The sequence below is a fragment of the Molothrus ater genome, chromosome 1 (assembly GCF_012460135.2).
Source record: "Molothrus ater isolate BHLD 08-10-18 breed brown headed cowbird chromosome 1, BPBGC_Mater_1.1, whole genome shotgun sequence".
Classification (NCBI taxonomy): Eukaryota; Metazoa; Chordata; class Aves; order Passeriformes; family Icteridae; genus Molothrus; species Molothrus ater.
The window spans coordinates 100,205,389-100,217,524 of NC_050478.2; the positions used below are offsets into that span (position 1 = coordinate 100,205,389).

Here is a 12,136-nt window from a genome sequence, read left to right on the forward strand (position 1 = left end):
TCCACAACTATTTCAGCTTCACCACGGGACTCCAGTGCCATACAGACTGGCACAAATCTCTAGACTGTGAAACAGACTTCCTTAATAGTTCTTAAAATTCCCTTTCTTCTTTGGCCACGAATTTCTTCTACATAGAACTCCAGACAACAGTTTGGACAATCGTATAGTCTGGGCACAGCTGTATTGCCCTTCCCCTCCATAATCCCATCACCTTTACTACAGAGCTGGTTTTTATCAGACACTAGACACTAGGATCCCACTGTTCTGGATTTCTGGCTGATGTGAAAGATCTCCTCAGCTGAAAGCAAATCTGTTTGAGGCCCTTGCACTTCTGCTTTTGTTGCTGCTTCAATGATTTGCATTTTGCTACATACATTTTGAAGGGTTTGCTATGGGGGTCTGGGTGTTTTCTTTCTTTTTTCCCCCCCTTCTTGTTGTATGCTAGAATACAATTTTGGGCAGGGGAAGGAAAGCAATAATATAGCTGAGGAAAAGTATTTGCAGCAACACCCACTTTCAGCTATGAAAATTTTAACGTTCACTCGAGCAAGGAATACAGCTTCCAAAAGTCTGAAATAGGAGTGCACTGTAAATGCACACAAAAAAATGAAACCTGTTTTATCCTGACCACTGGACCTTCTCATTCAGCTTCTCCTACTCCTACCAGATGCCAGAAGAGTGGCCAGCCCTTCTGGGTTTCAAGTCCTATCCAGTTCATCAGGGAAGGAGGATCCTCTTGTCCTTTAGGCCTTGGGCTATAAGACTTAAATCAGGAATTATATGTTCTCCTCCTTTCACATTGTGACAAGCTCAAGCACATTACAGCTCTCTTCCTTAACAATTACAATTGATGTGGTGTATTTGTGAATAAAACTACCTCAGGGAAGAATTTGTTCTTCATCTACCAATATCTAAAATGGTTCTCAGAAAAGCAGCACAAACCAGATCATTTCCAATAAATGGTGCTTAAGTAGTTCCAGTGAATGACCCAAAAAAGTACACACAGAGGAACAAACACTTAGTCTGTTCCAGACTGGTACTAAAATAATTGTTCAGCCAAGGTCACTGGACAAAAACATTTAAAATTAACTCAATTGGTCTTCATGGGCACCAAAGTCAATTTTGAAATCAAAACTGCTGCAGATACCAATTACTTTGGGGTGACTGCTTTGTCAGTACAGCAAAGGGCTTCTCAAATTATCAGAGATTTTAATTAAAAAACATTGCTTGCTTGTGTTTATACTAAGACAGAAAACACTACAATATACTAGACATTCCAGCAACTGTGTTGTCCCTCTTTGCATGTCTCACATGGTCTCAAGGGCATAAGGCTTCATGTAGTAGCTCATCTGGGCTTGGCTGCACAGCTAATACTGAGTGGGAGGTTACTATTGGCAGAATAAATTTTCTAATGAGTGTAATTGGTTTATGTTGTATATACAGTTCTCCTTCACAGACCATTAGAAATGTAATCTTGGGCCTATCCTGGGCTCAGATACTAAAAGCCAGAGAACTGGTGCTGCATTTTCAGCATATCTGCAGTAAAAATAAAGCAACCCAAATATGGACAATAGCAATTTCTTCAGAAAACCCTGGTTTACAAGTTACTGCTTTTCTAAGCCAGCTGCAAATCTCAACTAATAAACATTTAGCTTTCCATAAGATGCCTCTGGGCACTGATCTGTATTAGAGATTCTAGATGGAGCTGCTACCATAAAACTCCCTTTCCTAACCACCCAATTACATTGCTGACCCAGTATTAACTACATCCCCAAATATCACAAGCACAATGAAAAGCACATCATGTCATAAATGCTATAAATCCAGACCAATCAGCAAGCTTATATACAGGGAAAAGCCTACCAAAGACTAAAATCAGTGAAGAAGATTTCTATTTTAATTTCTTTATTAAAATACATTATTTTGCAGACAGCTTCCATGTACCTATTTTCTTTCTTACACCCAGCTTGTGCAACATAAGTTTTCTGATGTAAAGAACAATTTTATTCATTGAATTAAAATAAATCTATTTCAAATGAAAATCAATCATTACCTTGAGGATGGGCACTTGGACTCTTTTCTGTACTCTTAAATCACAAACATAATTCACAAATGTTTTCTTATTTGCTTGTTTCATAACTGATCATACATAAAACACTGACTAACTAGAGAGCACCTGCAGAACTACAGACATGACCCATGCCTCAGTCATGCAGGCAGAAAAATCCAAGAAAGCCATTCCCTATATTGATTTCAAAGCTTGAACCCATAGTTCAAGAAGAACTTGTGCAACATTTCCTTGAGTTTCTTGGAAAAACTTGCTATGAACTTACTGATCCATGCTGTCCCATCTGCTGTACTTCAAGGCATCACACAGTTCCATGGTGTTTTCTTCCAGGACTTGGGGGAGCACATGAACCAGTGGACTTGGAGCATTGTGTGGCAGAAAGGAAATGCAGCAGCATTCAGTGACAGGTATTCAAAATCAAAAATCTGTTTCCAAAAAAATGCTTGTTGTTGTTGTTGTTGTTGTTGTTGTTGTTGTTGTTGTTGTTGTGCTTAAACATCAGGTGAGGGCCACAGGAGGCAGGGGCTGTGGTGAGGCTGCGGTGACAGCACATAGGGAACCACAGCAATGGCACAGCCACACTCAGCATTGTGACACTGGTTATGACAGAATCATATGATCTGGAAGGGATCTTAAAGATCCCCTAGCTCCAACCCCTTTGCATTCCACTAGAGCAGGTTGCTCAAAGCTCCATCCAACCTGGCTGTGAACACTTCCAGGGATGGGGCATCCACAACTTCTCTGCACAACCTGTTCCAGTGTCTCACCACCATCTGAGCAAAGAACTTCCTCCTAATACCTAATTTAAACCTACTCTCAATTTAAGGCCATTCACCCTTGTCCTATCACTACATGCCCTTCTAAGAAGTGTCTATCCATGTTTTCTTGTAGGCTTCTTCCAGATACTGGAAGGCCATGAATAGATCACCCCTGAGCCTTCTCTTTTTCAAGCAGAACAAGTCTTTCGGCCTTTCTTCATAAGAGAGGGACTGCATTCATCTGATCAACTTGTTGGCCCTTCTCTGGACTTGCTTCAATAGGTTGATGTCCTTCCTGTGCTGGGGACTCCAAAGCTGGATGCAGCTCTCCAAGTGGGGCTGACAAGAGCAGAGCAGAGGGGCAGAATCCCAGGATGTGGTTGGCTTTCTGGGCTGCAAGCTCACATTGCTGGTCCATGTCCTGCCTCTCACCCAGCAGCACCTCCAAGTGCTTCTTGGCAGGGCTGCTCTCTATGTATTTAGACCCCAGTCTATATTGATGGCGGGGTTTGACCTTACCACTGCGTCTTCTTAAACCTCGTGAGGTTCCCATGGGTCCACTTCTCGAGCTTGTCCAGATCCATGCCATCCCTTCATCTGTCAGCCACAGCACAGTTGTCACGCCCAGCCCCTGTCGGTGTGTACGTGCCCGCTGTCGGGCACTCCGAGGGGCCCGGGGCGGTGGTGGCCGAGCAGGGAGCCGAGGGGAGCCCCTGGGGCCCGCTGCAGGGCGGAGGGCCCTCGGGCATGGCAGAGGGCAGATACAAACGTTTCCAGGGAAACCTCCCAGCCCGTGAGGGGCCGTGTTGGGGGTGGGGGAGAGCCTGCGGCACGGAAAGGGTGTGCCAGGAGTTAAGGTTCAGGACTGGAGCCCGCGGGAGAGGAGGCGGCGGCGGGGCCGAGGGCGGGACTGTCACCGGGGTGCGGGAGGCGCTGTCACCTCTCACAAAATGTGGGAGATTGGGAGAGAACATCTGATCCAGCCTCCCTGCTCCAGCGGGGTCATCCCAGAACACATTGCCCAGAATTATGTCCAAACGGTTCTTGAGTATATCCAGTGAGGGAAACTCCACAACCTCTCTGGGCAATCTGTTCCAGTGCGCGGGCATCGGCACAATAAAGAAATTTCTCTCCATATCCAGGTGGAACTTCCTGTGCATCAGTTTCTGCCGTGGCTCTTGTCCACTACTGAAAAGAGCCTGGCTCTTGGCACCCTCCCTTCAGACACTTACACACACTGATCGTTCGTAGTTCCCCTTTGTGGCACTAATTCACTCATTTGTAAGGCGCCGGGCGTTACCCAGCGCTCTGTGCTGACCCACGATCTGTGCTGGGCCCCGCCTGCCCGGGGGCCCCAGGCTGGTGTCCCCCGGCAGCGCAGCCCTCTCTGGCCGGCCCGACCCTGGGCTGTGCCCAGCGTCTGCCGGAGCCGCCCCTTAAGGGACTTTCTGTCCCAGTGAGGCAATCGCTGCGGGACACGGCGTTTCTGCTTTCGGGACGGCGAGCCCCGCCGAGATTTGTCTGTCCGACACGTCCGAGTCTCCGCACTTCTCCTTTTCGGAACCAGCGGCTGCCGGCGGGGCACATGGCCGCGGGTGTGGCGCTGAGCCCGGCTGCGGACTCGCCGGCGGCTCGAAGAGCTCACGCACCCTTCCTTCGGGGCCCGTGTCCGCTCAGTGACATCGGCACAGCGATGCAGCACTATAGGCTGAGGGCGGAGTGGCTGCAAGGTGGAAAAGTGGAAAAGGACAAGTGGTCAACAACAGCTGAACGAGAGCCAGCAGAATGTGAAGGTGGCCAAGAAGGCCAATGGCATCCTGGCTTCTATCAGCAATAGTGTGGCTAGCAGGATCAGGGCAGATTATCCCGCTGCACGCACTTTGGTGAGGTTGTACCTCGTATACTGAGGTCAGTTCTGGGCCCCTCAGTTCAGAAGGACATTGGGGTGCTGGAGCGTGCCCAGAGCAGGGCATTGAGGCTGGTGGAGGGTCTGGAGCCCATGTCCTGTGAGGAGCAGCTGAGGGAGCTGAGGGTGTTTAGCCTGGAGAAGAGGCGGCTCGGGGGTGACTTTATGGCCCTCTACAAGTGCCTGAAAGGAGGTTTTGGCCAGGCTGGGGTCAGTCTCTTCTCCCAGGCAACCAGTGACAGGACCAGAGGACATGTCCTCAGGCTGTGCCAGGGGAGCTTCAGGTTGGACATCAGGAAGAAATTCTTCACAGAAAGGGCGATTAAATACTGGGACGGACTGCCTAGGGAGGGGATGGAGTCACCGTGCCTGGAGGTGTTTAAAGAAGGATGTGGCACTTAGTGCCATGGTCTAGGTGACGCGGTGATGTTCGACTACAGGCTGGACTCGATGATCTCGGATATCTTTTCCAACCGAACCGAATCGGTGATTTTTGTGACAACAAGCGCTCGGTGCCCGTTTGGCGACCGAAGCCCCCGGCCCTGCCGAGCCCCCGCGACACCTGGGCGCGGCCCCGCCCCCCAGCGGGCCAGTGACGTCACCCCAGGTGCTTCCCGCCTCCTCGTGCCGGGGAGGCGTGATCTCCGCGGTCCTCGGTGGGCGGGGCGAGGGCCGCGCATGCGCCCCGCGCCGGCTGCGGGACACCCGGTCGCGAGCGTATGTGCGCGCCCGCCGCTGCCGTGAGGCGGGGGGCTGCGCGCGAGCGGTTGCGGGCTCGCCGCTCTGCCTCCTGCGAACAGGCTCGCGCGCCCTGGCGGCCGCCGCCATCATGTCTGCCGCCATCGAGCAGGAGTTCCAGGAGATCGACGCCACGAACGACTGGCAGGCGCGTTATCTGGTGAGCCGAGCGGCGTGGTCGGCTCTAGCCGGAGAGCCGCAGGGAGGGAGGAACGGCGGGGGGAGAAAGACCCGCGGGCCGGCTGCGCCCGTGCCTGGCGTGCGGCTCCGCCGCCGCCTCAGCAGCGGGGAGAGCGGAAGTCGCTGGGCCGACACGACTCTCGCCCTCAGGTGCGAGCAGCGGAGCCGTGGGCAAGCGCTACGCATGCGCACTCGGGGCGTACTCGGGAGGGGGGCGGTGGCGCGCAGGCGCGGGGCGAGGCGCGTGCGCGGGCTCGGCGGCGGCTCCGGGTCCGCGCTGCCGCCCGGGCTGAACGGAGCGGGGCCGCTCCGAGCCGGGGCCGCTCCGAGCCGGGGCCGCTCCGAGCCGGGACAGCCGCCCCGGGACTCCCGCGGCTTGCGGGCGGTGTGGGAAGCTGTGCCCGATAGTACGGATTCGGCCGAGGCTTGGGTGCCCCCGCCAGCCCTCCGCTGGTTCGTGCGGCTCCTCAGGCACCCGTGCTCCTTCCTCAGCCCCCGTTCCCGCTGCCTTGGCCAGCTCGGCGTCTGCTGCGGGGGCTCTGCACGAGTGGCAGTAAATAAAGTGCAGTATTTGCAATTTTATTTTTAACGAGATTAAGAACTTCCAAGAACAGTCAGTTCCTTAAACAGGCATTATGTATCAGCTAGCGTCACTAGAGCAGTTATTTAAGCTCGCATTATTTTATAGCACCGTTTCACAAATTAGGAAAGAGAACCGAACCAAAGTTTTCTTTACTGACTTCAAATTATGCTTTTTCTCTGTTGAATCAGTAATTTATTTGATTTATATGTGACTCAAATACAGCATCTCTACTGCAGTATTTCAGATGTTGCAGTTTTGGATATATTTGTTTTACAAATAAGTAGGATCTAGCACCAAGCCTGCCAGAACTCAGGGAGAGTTTGGAAAATGCTTTCAGGCACATGGTGTGGTTCTTTGGGTTATTCTGTGCAGAGTTAGGAATTGGACTTGATGGTCTTTGTGGGTCCCTTCCAGGTCAGGATGTGCTGTGATTCTGTGTGATGGCTGGATATCATGTGGGAAAACTGATTTCCGAATTAGTCATTAATAAATTTAATGCCCTCCCACACCATTACTGTAGAAGTTTTTCTAGCTATTTTAATGTTTCTTTACCAAAGCATGGGTCTGTTTCTGTGCACTGATGGTGCAGGTGCTTTAGGAAACAAAATATGTTGCATCCTGTTACTGAGTAATACAAAATTTACCTTTCATGGAAACTTAGGTATGAATGCCTGCCAGATCCATTTGTTCCATGAGCAAGTTCCCAAACTTGTCAGCCATGTAAACAAGAGAAGTTTCAGTGTGCTGTATCAAAATAGAAAACCTAATAGATCAAGAGGTTTTTATACAAATATGTGGAGTATTGCTGCTTGGCAGTTGCTGCTCCACGTTGTGATTTATGTTCTTTGCAGATTGGCAGTACATTTTAAAGAAAGGTCATGCAACCAGTGCTAGAAATTAGAGCTTTCTTTTGTACGTTATATTTCCGCTCATGCCCTTTCTGGCTGTGTTCATTGTCTGGGAATAGACTAGACTATTTAGGAAGTTTGAGGACAGAGATAGTGGGAACATTGAGAAGACCAAAGAATGCTCAGTTGTAATAAGAAGTTTAAATGCCCTTTGGGACATAATGATCAAATGTAGCAACATAATCTAAAAACAGAAGGAGAATTCAAAGTAAAATATTGTTAATTCTGTACTAAGCAACATTTCTGCTGAGATGGCATCAGTACAGAGATATAAATACAGAGCAGAATACATTGAAGGCCATTTTCAGTTTTCTACATAAGGTAATTCTGTATGCCTTAGTGAGGTTATAGAAAAGGTGCACTCAGGGAAGAAATCAATAAAGTAGAACATTCAGAACATGTGAACAGTAGGGTCCTTAAAATAGTGTGTGAGTCTGAGTATCTCAAAGATTATTAGAAGGTTTGTGTTAATGTGTGGGGAGAACAGGCTTTGATTCACATTGGTATTGGTGACTTCAGAATTCTTCATATTGGTTTACATTTAACTACAGCTGTATGGGTTGAGCCATCAAACCACCAAGAATAATCCTATGGCCCTTAATAGCAGCCATAAAATCATTAACTGGTTCACTTAGGTTTGTGGGGGTTTATGCTGCCAATCGCTTTAAAGGAGCCAGCAGAATACTGCTGTTGCATCTGAGTCCCTTACTGCTTTGGGAGGAAATGTGCAGCTCTGAGGTAAACTGTAAGCATAATAAATGTCTGGGATTAGGGGTGGTTTTGCCCCTTGGTCCTGATGCATCAGTTGCTTGTCAAATGGTCTTTACATTTGGTAGTTTTAGCCAAATATAGGAAGATCTAAATGGTAGCAGTTTAGCCATGACTGAAGTGCATCTTCTGGGTGAAAATGACACTGGGCAATAAAATTTGGTTTAAAAAATGTTGGTTATTACTAATGTTGCTTAATTAATAGTATGTGTAGAATGTTTATGTGTAGAATGTTAATCTTAATCATGTTGCTGGCTATAAGTCAATTATTTATTTTGTCTTTTTAAGGAAATCCGACACAAATCCAGTGACTACCCTCACAGAGTTGCAAAATATCCAGAAAACAGAAATCGAAACAGATACAGAGATGTTAGTCCATGTGAGTATCCTTTCTGCAATCATTGCACTAGGCCTTCTCTTACCCTGTCGACACTGGAGGTGGTAAATCATGGTCATTGCAAATTTTGCATTGGCATGTATCCTGTGATAAATGTGGGATTTTTGGTAACACATACACAAATGTGTATAACAGGAGGGAGAAGAGTCTGCAGGTTAAGCTCATTGTGCCAAATGGTGAATGAGAGGTGGTTGCAAATCACAGGTATTAATGTATAGGCAAATTTTTGTGAGCTACAGAGTAATGTTTTAGAGGTATTTTTCTCATAGGGAAATTATTTGTTTAATAGTGCTTTATCTGTTGTAAAAAATGAGTATAGAGGTTAAGTTAGTACACCTTGACTAAAAGAAATGTTTTCTTTTTGGACTGAGTGATTCTGCGCATTTTTAAGGTGGTGTGGATAAATGCCACTCAATTTCTACTGTTGCTTTAAAAAATGCTTGAAATTATGTTGGTTTTGCCCATGTAGTAAATAAGGTGTGGAGTGCTTTGTAATTCTACTAATTGCTATAAAATGGTCTTTTTGACATAAGGATCTTACGTCTCACATGAAAAAAAATTTTTTTAGACCACCTTCTCTGCTACAGAGCTGCTGTGGGCTTCTTTTCATCAGCATTTTACTTCAGAAATTGTAAGCCAAAATTATTGCAAAAAGATATGTGAGCTACAGATAGTGGAAAAAATTACACAGCTTTAATTTTTTTGCAGTATATTAAAGTTGGGACAGACAACATGTTTATGTGTTCCTTATGAAGTTTCCCAGAATACTGAAGGGTCCTAAAAACCACCTTGTTACTGGATCTAGAGCTTTTGGAGGGTTGCTGGTATATTGGGACTTTTTGAGCCTAATCTGAATACCTATTCTAAGATTTGGAGAAGTGCTGAGCTCCTTGTTTCCAGTTGAAAGTTGTGGTGAAAGCATGTGCACAGCACTTCTCAAAATGGCACAGAAAGGGTCCTGGATTGAGTCACACAGGTCAGATGCAGCGCTGCTCCTTAGGCTGCTGCCAGGATGCTCCCCTGGCTCAGTGAATTCCTACTAAATGGGTCCAGTCTGGCGTGGTGCTGACCCCCCCCTGAAATTTTCTGTAAATCCATTTCCCACACATGCTGATGGAACTCAGCCTCGGTATTCAGTGCATGGCCTCCTTGCTGTGTCTGCATGGCATCCCAGTGGAGGAGTGTCCAGTGCTGAGGAAGATCCCTCAGATGGGCCAAGGCTGACTGATTGTCACCAGGCTCAGGAAATGGAGCCTGGGCCTCTGGTGGACACGAGTTGGTCTGTGCAGAGGCACTTGGGTGTCCTGGCTTTGCTGTCCTGTTGCAGCACAGCATTAGCATCTTACCAGTGCTGAAAGAGATGTTTTATTCAATTTCTGTTTCCTACTTAAGTTGCAATGGGGGTTGTAAGATTAGAATCAAGAAGTAAGATTTGAGCCCAGAAGTCCTAGGTTCTAGTCCTGGGTCTAACATCCTATGCAGTTTCCATGTCAGATGCTGTATCTGTGCATTTATCTACTGTTTCTCCCACACATGAATGTAATTCATGTAAAGAGAGTGAAGATTTACTTTCAAACAGTTTGTGCATTTTTAAAAATAGTGTTTCTAAAAGAAATAAAAATACATTATATTATTTACGTAGTATCTATTAATGCCTCCAGTAATACCTTACGGATGTGACTTGGATTCATCTCCTGCAGTTATGTGGAGCTCAATATTTTCCTTAATCATGGCATGCCTTTTACAGTAGTGGGGAGCATCAAATGCCTTTGCTTTAGTCATAGCAAAACCTGCTTCTGAAATGCATGTTTAGCCAGTTGAAAAAAATATGAATGATTTCATTAATTCCTGGACCCAGTGCAAAAGCAGAGAGACAGATAAAATCTGAAATTGAAGTACTGGTTGGGCTTAGGAAAAGTCTAGAGCTTTTCTGTTACACTCTGACATAGATTATTATTACATGATGAATGAACTGAATAAGATGGTGAATTTTATGAAGAATGAGTAAGTTTCTAGCATTTATAAAAGAAGGATGGTTTGAATTGGTCCACCTAGATAGCTTGCAGAACTGGGCACTAGGAATAAAGTTGTATCAGGAGAACAGAACAAAACACTATTTGAACTAGCTAATTGTTCCTGAATTTTACATCTGTATTTTTAAATATGACTCAATTACTTCAGTAAGAACAATGAGAGTCAGGAGCAGAAAGAGGCCTGGAAGGGGAGTGTATGATAAATAAGATTTCAAGGTAGCAGTGCCTAAATTTCAAAGCAGCTGGGATAAAAGCTGCATAGTTTGGTCACTGTGGTGAACACATCTAATTGTGGTGCATGCATGCAAGGACTTGGTGTTGCAGAAATGTGTGACAACTCAGTCTCGCACAATCTTGACATTTCAGTCCTTCACTTTGCAAATTTCGCTGCTTTTTAACAGTGTTTAGATGAAAAACGGGTGGCACTGATATTCTCAAATAGTCAAATGCCTTCAGAACCAGCTGTTGGACTTTTAAGATCTAGCTACTTAATCATACTGGAAGATGTACTTTAAAGAAAGAGTTTTATTTCTCCAAAAACAATGAAAAAATGGTTTGTTAACCATGGTAGCTGCCAAGCCTGTCTAAAATCTGAGGTGGTGTGTCTGCAAGAGGAAGTGCAAAAGTTGTTCAATTTTACGGGAAATATGTAAATTACGAGTCCAGGAAAAATGTTTTGGGTTGATTTGCCCCATTTCAACTGTGATACCTGGGACAAGTACACTGAAACAAAGTTGTGTCTGTTACATACATTTCTAGATAAAAGTTGATTTCTGTTTGCTGGGAAAGGCTAAGCATCTCTGCCCATTATGGCTGAGTTTCACAGTGTTTCCTGTTTCATAAGTATTTTTGTTAGTGTCCGTTTTCATTGGCTAAAGATCTGTAGCATGTGTAAGTTTGGTTTGGTAAAACCCCTCAAGAATTACTGCCTAGATGAAAAAAAACCCAGCAGTCTAATAGTTTGGTATTAGTCTAGAATAGGCAGAGGAGTATTTTGGCTTCATAGTACTGAAACAGGAAGTTAATCTGAAATAGGTTTGGTTTGACAGCCAGTCATTTCCGGACAGATGAAACCATTTCTCAGAAAACGTTGTTAACAGAGGAAAGTAGCTTGTGGGGTTGTTATTCTTTCTTAATAATTTTAATGAAACTCCAAAGATTTCTGTAATTAACTTTCTTTCTAAATCTTAACCTTAGTTCTTATCAGTGGAGTCTAGTGTCTCAGATTGACTGTAAAGACCTTTAGAGCTGAGGTCCCAGATTTACAGGCAAGAAGGAAATCCCCTCAGCAAAATTGGCAGGATTTTTTTTTTTGCCTTTTGCTTTTGGAGGGTAGATGGGGGTTTACACAATTGTCTCTTTAGCCTTCCTTTGTAATATGGTGTGTTGCTCAAGAACCTGGGTCATCTGAGCATTTTTGCTGTGATAGATCATGTTGCTTTTAGAAGATCTTGCAAGGTAGTGATTTCTCATGTTTTCTTCCTGTGGCCTTGAGTAGATTTTGTGTCAGATCTTTCAACCATAGGCTTATAGAGTATAGAGGAGGAACATGAAGAGAATTGTGCTTTACAGGGAACAGATTTGGAGCTGATTTGAATGGTTTTACACATGGTGCTGATTAATTATCATTGCAGGAATGTTTGTTCCCTTTCTGTCCTGTGCTTCAAGTGTGTGTCCTGAAAACAGGCAGATGTTCAGCCCAGAATAAGCCTGCTGCATTTCTTGTCCACATTAGAAGCTGACATTGGTGATTTTTATGACATTATCTAATGATTCTCTAAAACATCTTACCACATG

At 45.7% G+C, this 12,136-nt stretch overlaps 1 protein-coding gene across 2 annotated transcripts in view; it reads left to right on the plus strand.

Moving 5' to 3' along the window:
- Positions 1–5,447: 5,447 nt before the first annotated feature.
- Positions 5,448–12,136, plus strand: part of PTPN2 (protein tyrosine phosphatase non-receptor type 2) — a 30,198-nt gene continuing 23,509 nt past the window's right edge. The window contains exons 1-2 of one of the 2 annotated variants that reach the window (XM_036404490.2): positions 5,448–5,630; positions 8,198–8,288. In XM_036404490.2, the coding sequence (XP_036260383.1) occupies positions 5,562–5,630; positions 8,198–8,288 (160 nt within the window). In that variant the 5' untranslated portion in view covers positions 5,448–5,561. The remainder of the gene's footprint in view (positions 5,631–8,197; positions 8,289–12,136) is intronic. The other variant, XM_036404491.2, reaches the window with a different exon arrangement.